Raw genomic sequence first — 16,185 nt, forward strand, 5'->3', positions numbered from 1 at the left:
TGCTCTCCAAGAAATCAACAATCTGTTCGTAGACCAGCGTTTCAATCAGTTTTGATAGGACTGGAACAACAGAAATGGGACGATAGCTCCAGGCTCATCCTTCGGACCCTTTTTATATATTGGGCAAAATTCTGGAAACTTTAAGTTGTCTAAGAAACACCCCCTCTTTTAGTAATTGGTTGATACAGGTTGCTAGAGGATTTACCAAACTTAAAGCTATTTTTTTTAATAAGTTATTTGACATATCGTAAAAATTAAAGCTGTCAGAATTTTTCATTTTTTTAATGGCTTTCAAAACGTTCTCTGGAGTTATATTTTTCCAAGAAAAGTACTGGTTGGACACAATAGCTGGCAGCAACTCATGACTTTGAACATTATTTACAGATGATTTTATGTTTCGTTTAACTTCATTTACAGAATTTACAAAAATAATTATTGATTGAAAGTATCAGGATCAATGTTGGTTTTGAAATTATTAACTTGAACATTATTATTTTTTATAATATGCCAAGCCGATTTGCATTTATTACTACTTTGCTCTATATAATTTACATTACTAGCTAGTTTTGCTTCTTTGATGGACTTTTTTATACTGATATTTTAATTCATTATACCTATCTCTTAACCCATTGGCGACGGATGACGTATATTGCCCGTCATCATGTATACAGCGCGTAAAGACGGATGACGGACAGTGTCCGTCATGAATTTTGGGATTTTGTTCAATCGATATAATTCTCGGTTATTTGTATGGTTATTCCGTTCACCAACAAGCGATCGATAGTTGAATCGTATTATTCGGTATCTAACATCCGAATACAAGAAACTGAATGCAAAAACCGAACATAAACCTGAATACCGTAACTGTTTGCAATAGAACAGCGATCAGGTCGAGCAACATGGCGTCTCGCGATGAAGTGTTTTTCTCCGTTCGTCGGAGTTATCTGCGTATGTGGATAATGTACTGAATGAAAGTGATAGTGATAGTGGTGATTTAGATGGCGAAACTGTGAATATCAATGACGATAATGATGAAATCAGTGACAATGACGGGCGAAGTGATAGTAGTGATGACGATGACGACAATGACAATAGGCCTAACCTCCAAACTTGGACCTGGACAAATGACACAAACACAGTAAGGCAAATCAACTTTACTGGAAATTCAGGTATAAATCCAATTGTTTCCAGGCAATTGAATGCTGATTGTACAGAGCTAGATGTATTGAATCAATTTCTAACCAATGAGTTCTGGGATAAAGTTGTGTAAGTGAAACTAACAAGTATGCTAGGGAGAAAATTCTTGGTGGAGGTGATGTTAGGCCTAATAATAATTGGACTGATGTAACCAAGGATGAAATGAAGGCTTACTTTAGCCTTGTTGTTTTGATGTCACAAAACCCAAAACAAAAAGTAACTGACTATTGGTCTCGCAGACACAAATAATTCATTGTCCTATCTATAGTGAGGTTATGTCACGCGACAGATTCAAATCTATTTCTAGATACTTACACTTTTCATCCTCACTTCTGCAAACTGACAAACTAAGGAAAATCCGACCAGTTGTTGAATTACTTTTGTCATCATTCAAAAGGGTATTCAAACCTGGAAAGTTTTGTTGTATTGACGAAAGTTTGATGTCCTTCCGAGGAAGGTTAGCCTACATCCAATTCAACCCTTCAAAAAGGGCTAGGTTTGGAATTAAGATTTATAAGGTTATGTGATTCTGTAACAGGGTACTGCTACAATTTCAAAGATATACACTGGGAAGGAAATTACCAATGACACTACAATGCTAGTTAGTGAACAAGTTGTTTTGGACAATGACAGAAGACTTAGTTGGTGAAGGTTGACTTATGTTTATGGACAATTGGTATTCATCGCCAAACCTTTTTTTGGAGCTCCTAAACAGAGATACTTATTGCATTGGTACATTGAGAGCCAATAGAAAAAATGTTCCCAGGAAATAAAAAAAGAAAAACTGAAGAAAGGAGAAAATAACATTTCGCTCAAGTAATAACATGTTGTGTCTGAAATGGAAAGATAGGAAGGATGTGACAATGCTTTCAACATACCACGAGAGACCAGATTTCCAAGAAGTAACTTCTCAGCGAGAAAGTAGGAAAACAAAATCCAGTAGTAAAGCCTCAAACCAAAATGTTGTTGTAGATTACAACAAGTATATGTGTGGGGTAGACAAGCAGGACCAAAAAACTTTCCTCCTTTCCAGTAATGCGTAGGAGTGCCAAAGGGTACAAAAAAATATTTTTTTACCTTTTTGATATTGCATTATGTAATGTTAGTATTGTACACAACTTGGTCACTAAAAAGAAAATTCATCTTTCAGAATTTAGGCTAAAACATTGTTGACCAGTTACTATCAACAGTTCAGCTTCCTGATAGGCCTACAGGAGGGAGGCCTTCACTAGACCAACCAATGAGGCTACAATGTAAACAATGGGGACATTTCATTGAAAAAATTCCTCCAACAAACAAAGCTAGACCATCCAAAAGATGTAAAGTGTGTTATGATCACGGAAGGCGATCAGAAACAATTTACCAATGTAAAAAATGTAAAGTTCCTTTACATTTGGAGAACTGTTTTGAAATTTTTCATACAGTAAATAAATACTAAAAAAAGTAAAAATGTATTTGTAATTATTTGTAAATATATACCACACATGAATTCCACAAAAAAAAACTTTTTACAGGTAAGTTATACCACCATAACTGAAAAAAAAAAAACTATTAAAACGTTTTTTTAAACAAAAAAAAACTCAGTCCTGGGTTGTCACAATAGCGTTAAAATCTCAGTCTCCAATGGGTTAAGGAAACATTTTGATTAAGATGCCCTTTATCAAGTCACTAAGAAACAATAATTTTTCTTTCATTTTCCTTAAATTGTCAGTATACCACATTTTATTCTTTTTTTTTTTTGGATAATTGTTTCGGTTTTAATTTTTTTAATACTTTAAAAAAATTTATATTGTTAATGATAACAGTGAACAGAGACTCATACATGTATTCCGCACCATTGAATTTAGTTAGATATATTAAATTTTTCCAGTCATAAGTAGCTAGCTTTGAAGACAGATTTTCAAAATCACATTGAGGGATAAACAATTTAATGGGATAGTCAGTTCTAGAATTATTGTAATCGTTTTTTAGTAAATGTTCTATTTTTTCATCCTAATGTTGACAGTGATGCCATCATGATCAGAGAATGGGAATTTGAACGTACTGACTGAGGCTGTCTTGAGAGAATGTTTAAAATAGTAAATTAGTAATGGTTTGATAATAAATTTCATTTAATTGAAACACTTAATCAAACTGAGATTAATTTAAATATTTAAGTAAATAAATGTAATTAATTTGAAACGTTTAAAAAAAACTCAACTGTTAGGGTAACTCTCAGAAGTTACAGGAGCTAGATTTTGTAAGTATTCCAATAATTGAAATCAACCAGGAAAGCCACAAACTGAATTCAGAAACAGAAGAGTAAATTACACCATTGGTATATATTATCATCACCACAATGCAAGTCCGAAGTGCAAGGCTCACTCTTCGGTCTGTCTTTGATCTCACTTTGCTTCAGTTTGTAATCTTTATTCTAGTCTCAGTATGTAAGTTTAGATAGATCTAAATCAGTTGACTGTGTTAGATCACCACAAATACTCAGCGAGATATTCCACTGGTTATGGTGGCAAAATTGATGGTGTGAGCAACTATTTAAGGGCCGATCAGGAGAGTTAATTCACTGTGAGTTAACTATGATAACTCATGATTAAAAATAAAAACAACTATCTTACACCAATAACTAAGGAATTGAGGTCCCCCACTCATTTTCTCTTGTTGGTGATTTAGGAATTTTCAGAGAGGGCTATTCAGAAAGTAAGGAACGTTTCCACCTAACAGCGCCGTTCGTGCGACAATAGCGTATATATTTGTGTGCTCGTGTTCGGCATCTCATTCAGCCTCCAGCTGTGGCAACAGGAACATCTCCACGCTACCCATTTTTTTATATTCAAATTTGAAATGTGTGCTGCAATTGAAAGTCCTGCCAGTTCTGAAGTGCGTTCTGTTATTCCATTTTTTGTTGGCATAAAACTCAAACCAATAGAAATTTTTCAGGAACTGTGTGAAGTGTACAGGAACAACGTAATGACTAAAAATTCTATCAGGAAGTGGTGCATTCCATTTAAAAATGGCAGAACAAACATTCATGATCAAAAGAAGAGTGGATATCCGAGCATTGTTGAGTGACGATCTGGTCACCAAAGTTGACGAAAAGATTCATGAAAACTGCAGTTTCATAATAACAGATTTCTCTATGTTTTCAACAAGTTTCAAGGAGTTTATTGTTTGAAATTGTTTCACAGAAGCTAGACTACCATAAATTCTACTTTTGCAAGACAATGCCCAACCTCACACAGAAAACCGTACGCAAGAACTCCATTTCACTCAGAGCCCTAACCTCGCCTGGGAATGAATGTTTTTCTTTGTATTCAATAAAGACATTTTTCATTTCATTTTTTTCATTTCACCACTGAGATATTTTATATAACGCTCAAAGTTTAATACAAGATGCTTATTTTGAAATATTTGTGTAATTTTTTTACATTTGGAAATTTTTTTTTATAATGTAATTACCCACTCTTTAATGAAAAAACTCCAACAAATATTTTAAAACTTCTTCAAATAAGTAGTTTCATGTTTCTCTCTTAACTATTAGAATTTAAGCATTTTTAGGTTGAATTTGCCAACAGTATGACACTTCTATTTGATGCACTAAGAATCTTAATCCTTTGAGTCCTGAGGATATGTTAACACGTCATGTGTATTAACTCACTGATTAGCACGCCGGCGTGTCCTGAAATAAGTGATTGGTAAAATCAGTATAGACTTGATACTCTATGAAATAATGGAGTAAGTCAAATTTGGAATTGTTAGTGAGGTGTCTAGTATTTTCTTAATGTAGTTGGGTTCTTCATGGTAGCTTTGGCATGAGTTAACATTTCGAGACTTAACCAGCTGTTGACTGTTTGTAAACAATCAACTATGGCAGCATCTCAGAAATGAGTTCTGGATCAAGACTTAATAAAATGTCTTTATAAAAATTAGATTTCCGACTTTCGTGAATGTGATCATAATGAAGAAGAAATGTTATTTCATTATAATGCTAAAAACTACTATTTCTTAGGAAAATACCCAGGCCAAGGGGGTACAACTGCAATATAAACCAGGATTCAAACACTCCTCAAAACAACTCTAAACTTCCAAATTTGTAATTTGGATTTCAAAAACAAACTTGTGCTTACGAGTACACGTGAACACGTACGTACCTTCTATAGGCACACTATCAAGTGACAGATCAGTGTCTGTGCAGTAGCGCCTGACCTTGCCCAGTCGAGGACTCTCCTCGTCCCACGAGTGCTCAGGTGGTAGGGCCAGAGGAGAGTTGCCTCTCCGCTTGGTTCCACTACCCAGGCCCCCCTCACTGCTGTTCTGTCTGCAACATCACACAACATACATGGAACAGGTTTCACAGTCATAGCAACCATCTCCGATTGGAGGAATAATGAGGATTGGACAAGGATTTATATGTGTTTCACATGTCCCTAAAGTTAAGATTAGTAAAAGGCATATCCAAAAATAGGTACAGTTTTGAAAAGACAAACAAAAATAAAAAAAATACAATAGATGTGAAAATGATTTGCAAGTCCTTAAAGTTAACATCAATACAATACGTTTTCAAAAATCATAACTGTTTTGAAAATAAACAGAATGCGTAATAATATTGATAATATACACTAAAATAATATCGGTAAGTAAATGACTGCATAAAACTAAATATTATTTACAAAACTACAACAATTTAAAAACTTTCTTTTCTACTTAGCTGTTTTATTAAAACAAAATAAAACAAAAACATGTCTTAGAAATATGAAATTTGCATACTGCCGATTAGAATCATGTTGCCCACAAATGCAGGCAAAATTTATCAATTTGGTTTTTGTACAGAAATATAATATCACATGTTAGTGATTGACAATTTGTGTACTGCCGATCAGCTGTTGTCCACAAATAGTTACAGCAGACTCACAATGATGCGCAATTATAAATATAAAAAATATAAACTGTTGGCCAATTACAATTTATTAAACTATGATAATAATTATTTAGTATATCTGCATTATTTTATTCAGAAAGTAAAACAATTATGTCTTTAGCACTTGATACTTTACGTACAGCCGATAAGCTATTGTGCGTGAGTAGACATATTCGTAAGCGTCAGTGGCAGCTGGGGTAGGCCGAATGGCACTATAGCCGGATATGGAATTTTGATATGAAGAATATGAGCTATTTATAGCAAACGGATTACTCATGTCACTGCTTACTTTTTGGAGACACTAAGTAATTATAAAAATGTTGAATAATACGATGGGACTGTTTCCCGTGAAGTAATAAATAAATTAATAAATTTAATTTTCATAAAGAATACCTTCTATTTGATGCCACAACATTATTAAAGAATACAACATTACTGATGCCACAATCATTGTTTCTATAAATATATAGGCAAGGTCATCATAATGGAAAACAAAGCCTCCATCCCTCTCCTACCACTGCTACATTGGGCGATGTGTGGGATTCCTTGACCGCAAAGCTTACAGTTACAAAATGTTTATTGCTTGTCAACTGGCCGAATATAAAAGGTGCTGAATGTCACAGGGCCGAATATGGCAGGTTTTACTATACATTTTTTCATAGTAGATCATAATTATTTTTCCAAAGGAAATATTACTGTAAATCTGAAACACCAATTAAATAGTTGAAAAAATAAATACTAATTTTTTTGCGTTTTTTTTTTTTTTTTTACTCCAAAAAAACAACAACAATAATTTTCCACAGTAACATGTTTATAGTTTACATTGAATAAACAACATTTAATAACTTACAAACCTTTTACTGTATACATGAGAAGTGTTTAAAAGTTTGACAAGCTTCATTTATTCAACTATAGTAATTCACTAGCCTTGAAAAAATTTTAAAATTGCAACCACAAGTACGACAATATTTTACATTATCATCATAACACTACTACTTTAATCACAATATTAACAATCATCATACAACACCATCAATTTCAGAATCACTCAAGTTTTCACAATTCATTATTATATGACATGTAAGTACAAACTGTTCGATAATGAAAACAACTGCTTCAAACACGTAATAAGAAAAAAAAACCAGAAACAAAAAGAAGAATAATCAGCCTAGGCATCCTTAAGAAATGAAATTATTAGGTTAGTTGTGGGATCTAAATATTGGAAAATACATTTGAATGATATCTAGTTGAAAGTTGGGATTTACGAAACAAGATAATAACAAGTCAAACATAGACTATGTGATAAAACGTGTCTCATCAATGGTCCTGGACCACCATCACGTAATCAGCACATATACCTCAATGGAATAAGCGATTCAGACTTTGAACAATGCTCATAACATAACTACCTTTTTAGTTGTAAAACAAATGCTCCAGAAAACAGATTTTTTTACTTGGAGACAATCACATAAATGATTATTAAAAAAATACAAACTAATTGTAAAATCTTCAATGATAAAACTAACCTCTTGATGACAGGACGTGCAGTGAGGTTCTCGACCTGCATAGTGAGTTCGTCGTTGCGATCACGCAGACTCGTGTTTTCAGCTTTCAGTATGGCCAACTGTTCCACTAGCGACTGTACCTGCTCACTGCTGCTTTCCAGCTCCTGCACCTGTCACCAAACAGTTTCACTGCCAAATCTATTTATATCACACACTGGATCCATTTCTTCCAACAGAACTTAGACTGTCAATGGTCATTATGTTAAACATGTGCATTTAATTTAACCCATTGGCCTACAGCTACGAGTTATCTCGTAGTATGAAAAAAGGACCCATATGTACAACTACGAGTTATCTCGTAGTTGTGTAATACATTAATAAAATCCAATATATATTATTAATACAAACAAAAACATAAAAATTAATGTTTGTCTATTAATCTACATTACTTTATCTATTAAAAAAAGTTTTGTAAACAAAATAAATTACGTCATTGATGAGAACAATAAAGTACTATAAACAATGCAACAGCCGAGGTCAGCTGAGAGCAGCGGACAGCTGTGTTGCCGTCTACGTCGCAATTCAGTAGCTCTAGTTGCCATTTCGCGCTAACAAGGTTATGTTATTGTTTACGTTCATTTTATTTTGAGTTTCAAAATGAGTCAAAAACGTATAAGAAGTGATTTTGAGATTATTAATGTTTTGTTTGAAAGTGAATTAGAAGATAGTGAATTTGAGGAAAGTGAAGAATCTATTGTTATTTCATGTTTAAAAAATATTTTATATAGCAAAATTAACACTTGTGCCCTATTTTTGCATAAAAGTATGTTTAATTTATAAAATAAATTAATTTTTAAAGGGCATAAATAATTTTCAATGTAAAAAAAATATTTGCTTTAAAAATTTATGTTTCAAAATATATAATTATAAAATTGTTTATTAACCCTTTGAGTGCCGCAGCGTCTACATAGTAGATGTTGTGAAATGTGCATAAATTGCCGGCATATACCCAGTAGACGATTTTTATTTAATTAATATCACATATAATTCATTTTTGTTTTGACAAATAACTTATTTCACGGCAATCTACAAGTTTCGAACTATCAATTGTGATTGATTTTTATTGTTCACCGCCCCCTTGTAGTTATTTGTCATCAGAAAAAAAAACAGATGACGCAATAGTTGGTCAGCTGCTACTTGTTGCCATTAACTACACAGTTTCGTTCATTGTGTGTTTACATTGTGCTAGTTTCGTGTGTTTATGCTGAAAACTGTTGTTATTACTATTCTGCAATTGTGTTCAGTAAAACTTACAATGCATTTACAAACTTCTTTTTCCGTGTTTAGTGACATATATTTTATTGTTGGATTGGTGATGAACTAAAACGCAAGTTCCAATCAAACTATTGATTTTAGGTGAAGTAAGGTTATAGAAGTAAGGTTATATTGTAGGCCTGTGTATATTTTTATATACTTTTTATATAATTAGTATTTACAGTCGTCTTACTTCATTGAGTGAAATAGGGTAGTTATAATATTGTTTCTAAACTTTTGACAAACTTGAACAAAAATTGCTTTTTGTTGTATTTTGTATATATTGCAGTATCTGGTTAAATATTACTGTAACACACCATATTATGCATGATTTTTGTTCAGTTTTTCATGCTCTTTCATATGGTATAGCTAAAAAAAATTTAAAAAAATATTGTATAAATAAAATTTTAGTTCAAACTTGAAATTTATTTTTTTTCATTTTTTAGTTTTTTGTTATAACCTATATTCTTTTTGTGTAAATAAAAATAAAATTATAATATTATATGGAAAAAATACCTTGTTTTATATAACACACAAAAAAAAAAAAAAATTATTCAAATCGGTTGAATAGTTTTTTTAATATAGTTTTTTTCCCCATACGCTTGCAAAACAGAAGGCAATGCTCCGGCAATTTATGCGTATGACTTGGGAAATATGCTGTGGCACTCAAAGGGTTAAAAATTAAAAAAAGTTTTTTCTTAAATTATTTGTAAAGGTGTCTATATAAAAGTCAGTGTAAATCTGAACAATTTAGTAAAAGTTTTATGTAAATATGTTAATATTTACTATTTGTACGGTTATTTATCTAAAACACTACAATTTGTGTAATATTTGCTGGCCTAACAGGGCCCAGCACCGACAGATATGGGAGGTATGGCAATGGGTTAATTATGATTATCATTATTTATTATTTGTAAACAAATATCAAATAGTGTCAACACATGCATTTGGACAAATGTAATACATGTTATATTTCAATTCTAACTCAGCCTACAGTTCTAAATTAAACAAGTATTACAAAATAAATAAAAACAACATCAAAATCAACATTTTCCACAAATAAAACTAATGTTAATTGTCTGCCACAATCAACTTTTCCGCTGACAGTAAGTACATAGAGTTGTTAGATTTTTTAGCAAAGAAAATACAACTGGAGGAAATTCATCGTGAACTGTGTTTTGTGAACCTATGGAGTAGACATTATGAGCTTACTGCAGGTTCAAAATGGTGCCAATTATTTCATGAAGGATGAATTAATGTTTGTTGCAAAAAAGTGTCTAATTGTCTGTGGTTACATTGTTGAACAAATCAGTCATAAGTTTATAGAACTGAACATACAAAATCCCAGTCAATGTTGAACAAATAAAACAATCAATTGAGTGGGATCCAATCCCGTGGTTGTGAATACTGCTGTGATTGCTTACACCCACATTCAGCAGATTTTCATTCCATAGATATTGAAAATATTGTACCTAGATATGATCAAGTGTTTAAATGTTAATGGTAACTAGATTGAAAAATATTTTAAGAGCTGTTTCAAAATTATATAACAAAAAAGTTGTGAAAGTTATGTGTATTTTTTAAATAATTATAGTAACTTACTTTCCGAATGGACCTTTTATAAAGAACCTTATTAATGAAAAAATATTCTAGTTTTGCCTTGAAGTTTGATAAGTTTTGTCTTGAGGTTTGCAATGGTTTATTATTAGGGAAAGAAAGTCTCCCTTTTCATTTCTTTGGACAATTTATTTAAGAAAATTGTTTCCATGTTTTAAGTGAGTTTTAATGTCAGAACATGTGGTGTGAGAGTATGGCCAAGTCACTCTGAAAAGTTAACTCCAGATACATTTTGAGATGTACTATTAATGAACAATCTCAGAAGCAGAGATGTTTTTACTCACTCTCTGCTGCAACTGCTGTATCTGCAGACTGTCTATCTCCGCTCTAACCTTGATCCCCTCACACTCTGCCAGCTGCTCGCTCATGCTCTGGTTCTCCTTCTCCATCGTGTCACACTCCTGTGAAACATCAATCTCAAGAAGCACTTGCAGTATAACAGTAGTTGATAGACTTAATTAGTTTTACTTGTTAGATTTTAAAACAAACCATTTGTTACACTCCATCTTTACAGTTATTTAATCACCTTCACAAGACATGGAGAATTTTAAACAGGGATTGATGGATCCTACGTATACAGAAATTCTGACAGGATGAGAACTGAACAATGTTCAAAGTATTATTTATTTTCCAATCTTTTTCCTCAAGAATTGTTTTGAGAAAACAATTTTATTTTATTTTATTTTTAGCCAAACAATTATGTAAAATATAGTATTATATAATAACCTCACAAACTACATACAAGACCGTGGATGGGACTACACTACAACATGATCACATCCAAATCCACTAATCTATCATTACAATTATTATGCAATGGGTTGTTATACTTTAAGTGATTAGTCTTAGGAAATGGAGCATTTAACACTATTTTACTTGTTTTAACAAGATTTCAATTATTGTTTACTTTTTTAATCCATTTGTTGATATTTTTTTCTTTTTATTCAGACTGAAATATTCTAAATTATAATACACTAGGAAAATATTTATTCATACAATAAATCAAATTAAAACAATATAAAATATAACTTATCTAAAATTTAACGTCAAAACTATTTCTGCTGTCTTCAAGAGAGGCATATAAAAGTAATACACAACTATCAAATCATTTTATTTAAAAGTACAGTGAAAATGAGTGACTACAAGATGTTTTATTAATTGGTCATAACAAATCAATAAAATACATAATTTTTATCAATTAAAAACTTTTCAGAAACTGCAAGTTAACCAAGTAAAAATCAGACTATAAAGGCCTAACATGATAAAATATAAATAACTGATGTGAAGAAAATATAAACAAATAAATAATAAAAAAAATAACAACTACAAGAATAATAGTCAAACAACACAATGCTCCTTCAACAGTAAACTACTTAGTTGTCATTTACAGCTGATTTACGTATAAATCATATTAAGTTACAATTCAACTGATAGTACTATATTCTACATCAATAGTAAATTAATATAAAGAGTTAGTTCACAATGGCATGAGATAGATTCATTAGCTGTGATTCTTTTGTAATAGCACAAGTTAACTTTAATCATACACTGTTTTAAAACCATTAATCTGTGAATATCCATATAAAGGAATACTGGGATTTTATGCAGGTACCGCAGACACTAGGATTTAATGGAGATATTTTTTACATCAGTATATATGGACATTGGGAAAAGAGTTAACACTTTTACTGCTGACGTTATTTGACGTTGCGAATGGAATTTTATAGACTGCCGACGTCTTTTGACGGCGCCGACTTTTAAAATGCATTTTTAAACGTATTTGTACTTTGGCATTGATAGTCATTCGCTATTTACATGTTTTTATTTCTTACTCTATGGATTGTGATCTATGTAATGTTGTTGGCCTGGAATATCGTAAAAAAGTGGTTTGTTTATAAACTCGACATCACGTCGCGTCGGCCGTTTGTTGTCGTTCTGCTAATTCGTCATCTGCATTGTTATTGTTTTACTTGCTATTACTTTAGTTTACAACCATTGTTTTGTGAGTAAATACAAAGAATCGTGACAGTATTGAAACAGTCAAGTTCTAGAATAGTTGCTCAAATTTTAAAGAGACAGTGAAAGTGCTTTATCCCAAATTAACACAGATAATGATCATGATTTTACTACTTGGAGATGCAAGTAAAGTTTTTGACATTGTTTTTTTTTACTCAAAAAACAAATATAAGCAAAATAGTAATAAAAACTTTTATTATGCTCTTTGATAACTAAAAAACAATCAGGCAAGGCTACAAGAAGAGACACTTCCTATCAGTGTAGCGAACGCAAAATTGGCATGTGCAAAGAAGTTTCAAGACTTTCCACACTTAAAAATATTACAAAACCATAAGTGGATTTTAATTGTAAATATGTGTAGCTATAGTGACAGTAATGACAATGCTGAACAGCATTTTGCGTAGAAAGAGGAAGAACTCAGCTTAACAAAATTTAAGTTCCATAGTTTTCTTATAATTGGGTAAAAATTATGTTTATTTAAAAATCACTGGCAGCAGTGTAAGAATGTTGTCAAAATTAGGAGGTGGCAGTGAAAGTGTTAAAACAAAATTTCTGTCGAAGTAGAAAAATTATTTTTTTAATATAAATTAAAATTTGTTGTGTACAGGGCATTTTTATATGCACTGAATAGATGCTATTGAGCCTACTCCAGCAGATGGATCCTACCTGAGGGGCCATGAAACAGTAATAGCAACAACTTACCACCTGTAGGTTGTTCAGGTCTGCTCTTAGCTTTGCCTCCTCCTCCTGCTGCAGAGCCAGTTTCTTCTCCAGCCGAAGTGTAGCAGCCGTCAGCTGATCCCGGTCCATAGCCAGTTGCACACTCAACTGCTTGACCTGCTCTGCATGTCTCTGCTCAAGCAACCTGCCACATGCTCTTAGTAACATCTATTGCTCATCAGTCATATGTCTTACAACCTAACAATCCATGCTGTCGTAATAAGCAGAAATCAGCGCACATAACACTGCCAGTTGAAATCACCGCGATAGACCATAAACTCATGTTCTATAATCATGTTGACCAGATTACTTAACCTACTGGCTACCAATGATGTATATTGCCAGTCATCAGTTAGGATCAAGCGCTTGCCCATACACAAAGTTTATAATTTTGGAGTAAAAAAATATTCCTGATATCGATTATTTTGGCATTTACCCATGGTATTATATTGACGGTCTGTTAAAATATAACATGTTCGATTTTTAAGCTCGATTGACACTCGACTCTCTAGAAATCGATTGTTGTTTACTGTTTCATTTGTTGATTGTTTGTTTTAATTACCATCAACATTTGTTGTAACCATCTGAAATCGTATCGTGACAAGATCACATTCTTTTCTGAGAGTTCTAGTAACTTTGTGACTAGCATACCCAATGAAAGTAAAAATGAAGTAAGTGATGCTAACTTTGATGACAAAATTTTGAGTGAAAGTGGCAATGAAGAAATTTAATAAAAATTATATGACAAGGCCTAATTTTTAAACTTGAGAGTGGCCAGAGGAAGCAAATAACCCACATAATTTTATTTTTATAGGTAGATCTGGTATAAATTCAATTGTTGCTAGGCAACTAAATACTTATAAGGTGATAAAATACAATTTTAACATGTTATATGGTAGTTAATATTTTTAATTGACCTCAACCCTGGAAGTATCGACTGACCCAGTTGGTGTCAAACTCGTAACTTCCAAAGTGCGATCGACTCTAAAAAAGTTAATTCATATTTTACCGCTAAAAGACTAGGAGTTAATTTTAATGTTTAGTGATCTTTAATTTTCTTTTATCCTGTTTCTAGTTGAAAATCTCTGTGGTTTTTCCAGATGTGGTTTTTTCTGTTAACCTCTGTTATGCGGAAACCGTTGTTTGAAAACAAATAATTTTTTTCTTCCTTCAGAAGTTTTTTTTATTCAAATTGAACAGTTTTATCATACACTTGTTTAGTATATAAAACTTCAGAATGGGTTATCCTTGTAGATCAAGTAATATTCAAGATAAAAATAGAATCTGACATGTTCAGTCTGAAGTAGAAAAGTTGTGTCTTGTTTTCTTTTTATTGATTTTTAAGTAAAGAACTGAGTTATACACTTGTTCTACATCAGCTAACTTCATAAAAAGGTATAAAACACATTAATTTACTTGAGAATCAATTTTATTATGGTTATTTTATTGTGTTGCTTAGCAGCTGAAAATTGTAAAAATTTGCCACTTTGCTCTTTTCTCTGTAAACATAAAAATTATTTCTATTTTAATTTCTGAATCCTATGAACTACATATATATATATATATATATATATATATATATATATATATATATATATATATATATTTGTGTTCAAAACTCAATTTCCTACAATTTTGCTATTTTTGACTTTTGAACATCTTATATTTTACTTTTACTATAATGCGGATACTTTTATGTAATATTTTTTTCACATGTCTTACAATAATGCTTTAAAAATAAATATATTTGTATTTTAATTTTTACTTCAAAACTATGTAGCTCAAGATTTTATACGAAATTTACAAAGAGACCCTGTAAAACCAACAAAAATTAGCACACACTTTAGAATGTCTGATAGACCCTTCCAGGGCTAAGCACTTACACGATTTCCATTGTGAAATGAAAAATTAATTGGGTACCAGGGGGTAAAAATATTTTTAATTTTACTTATAGTCAAATGGGTTAAGCACCCTATCAGACAGAACCCAAAATATTACAGTACAGTTCACACTTCTCCTGTTCGGCGAGCAAGACACAACTTTAATACTCAGTCAGTCAAACTAACTGTGAAAACAAATTTACCCTGATTTTTGTTTTATGTTACGGCAGATTTAAATAAGCAGCATGCCATTGTAATACTTACTGCTTAGTAAAATGGGTGCATAAACTATTGTGTTGTAAGAAGCTTGCAAAAATTAAAAGTGGTACAGGAAAACTCATGAAATTGTTTCGTCATTTACAAGAAGATAACATATTAATACAAATAACATTCTGTATGTCTGTCAAGTTCCTCACCACATAAGATCCATCCTTGGAGAAATCCATTGAAACATATAAACATCTCTATATACGACACTCAACTTAACTCAAATATATCACAAAATTAATTTACACTAAATTCGTCGCCCAAAACACAAAGTAAAGTGCTGAAACGTAAATTTTCAGGATTGCAAAAAAAAATTTTTATGAGCAACAATTATAGTCATCTATTTATAGTTTTAAATCATATGATTAACTTTTCATCTGATGGTTTTAGTAAATATCTGAAAAAATATTTTTACATTAGGCCAGTTACACCACTTCATGTCTGAGGAGATGAATTATTTTGTAGTCCAACTGATAAACTTACTTGATTTGCATCTGGGAGGCTCTCTCCATGCGAGCATGCCTGTCATCCACCTCATGTGCAAGCAGGGTCGCCCTCTGGTTGGCCTCGGCTAGGTCACTGTGCAGCTTGTCCCTCTCTCCTGTCATCTGCTCCAGGCATGTCCTACACAAGGCAGAGAAAACTGTCACATCTGGGAGGCTCTCTCCTTGCGAGCATGCCTGTCATCCACCTCATGGGCAAGCAGGGTCGCCCTCTGGTTGGCCTCAGCTAGGTCAATATGCAGCTTATCCCTGTC

At 32.2% G+C, this 16,185-nt stretch overlaps 1 protein-coding gene across 1 annotated transcript in view; it reads right to left on the reverse strand.

Moving 5' to 3' along the window:
* LOC124356824 (blastoderm-specific protein 25D) overlaps positions 1–16,185 on the reverse strand; it is a 58,564-nt gene that overhangs the window by 30,761 nt on the left and 11,618 nt on the right. Inside the window, exons 8-12 of the mRNA XM_046808058.1 lie at positions 15,912–16,052; positions 13,264–13,426; positions 10,830–10,946; positions 7,636–7,784; positions 5,343–5,509 (exon numbers count right to left, since the gene is read on the reverse strand). Of these exons, the coding sequence (XP_046664014.1) occupies positions 5,343–5,509; positions 7,636–7,784; positions 10,830–10,946; positions 13,264–13,426; positions 15,912–16,052 (737 nt within the window). The remainder of the gene's footprint in view (positions 1–5,342; positions 5,510–7,635; positions 7,785–10,829; positions 10,947–13,263; positions 13,427–15,911; positions 16,053–16,185) is intronic.

The sequence above is a fragment of the Homalodisca vitripennis genome, chromosome 3 (genome assembly GCF_021130785.1).
Source record: "Homalodisca vitripennis isolate AUS2020 chromosome 3, UT_GWSS_2.1, whole genome shotgun sequence".
NCBI classification, from domain to species: Eukaryota; Metazoa; Arthropoda; class Insecta; order Hemiptera; family Cicadellidae; genus Homalodisca; species Homalodisca vitripennis.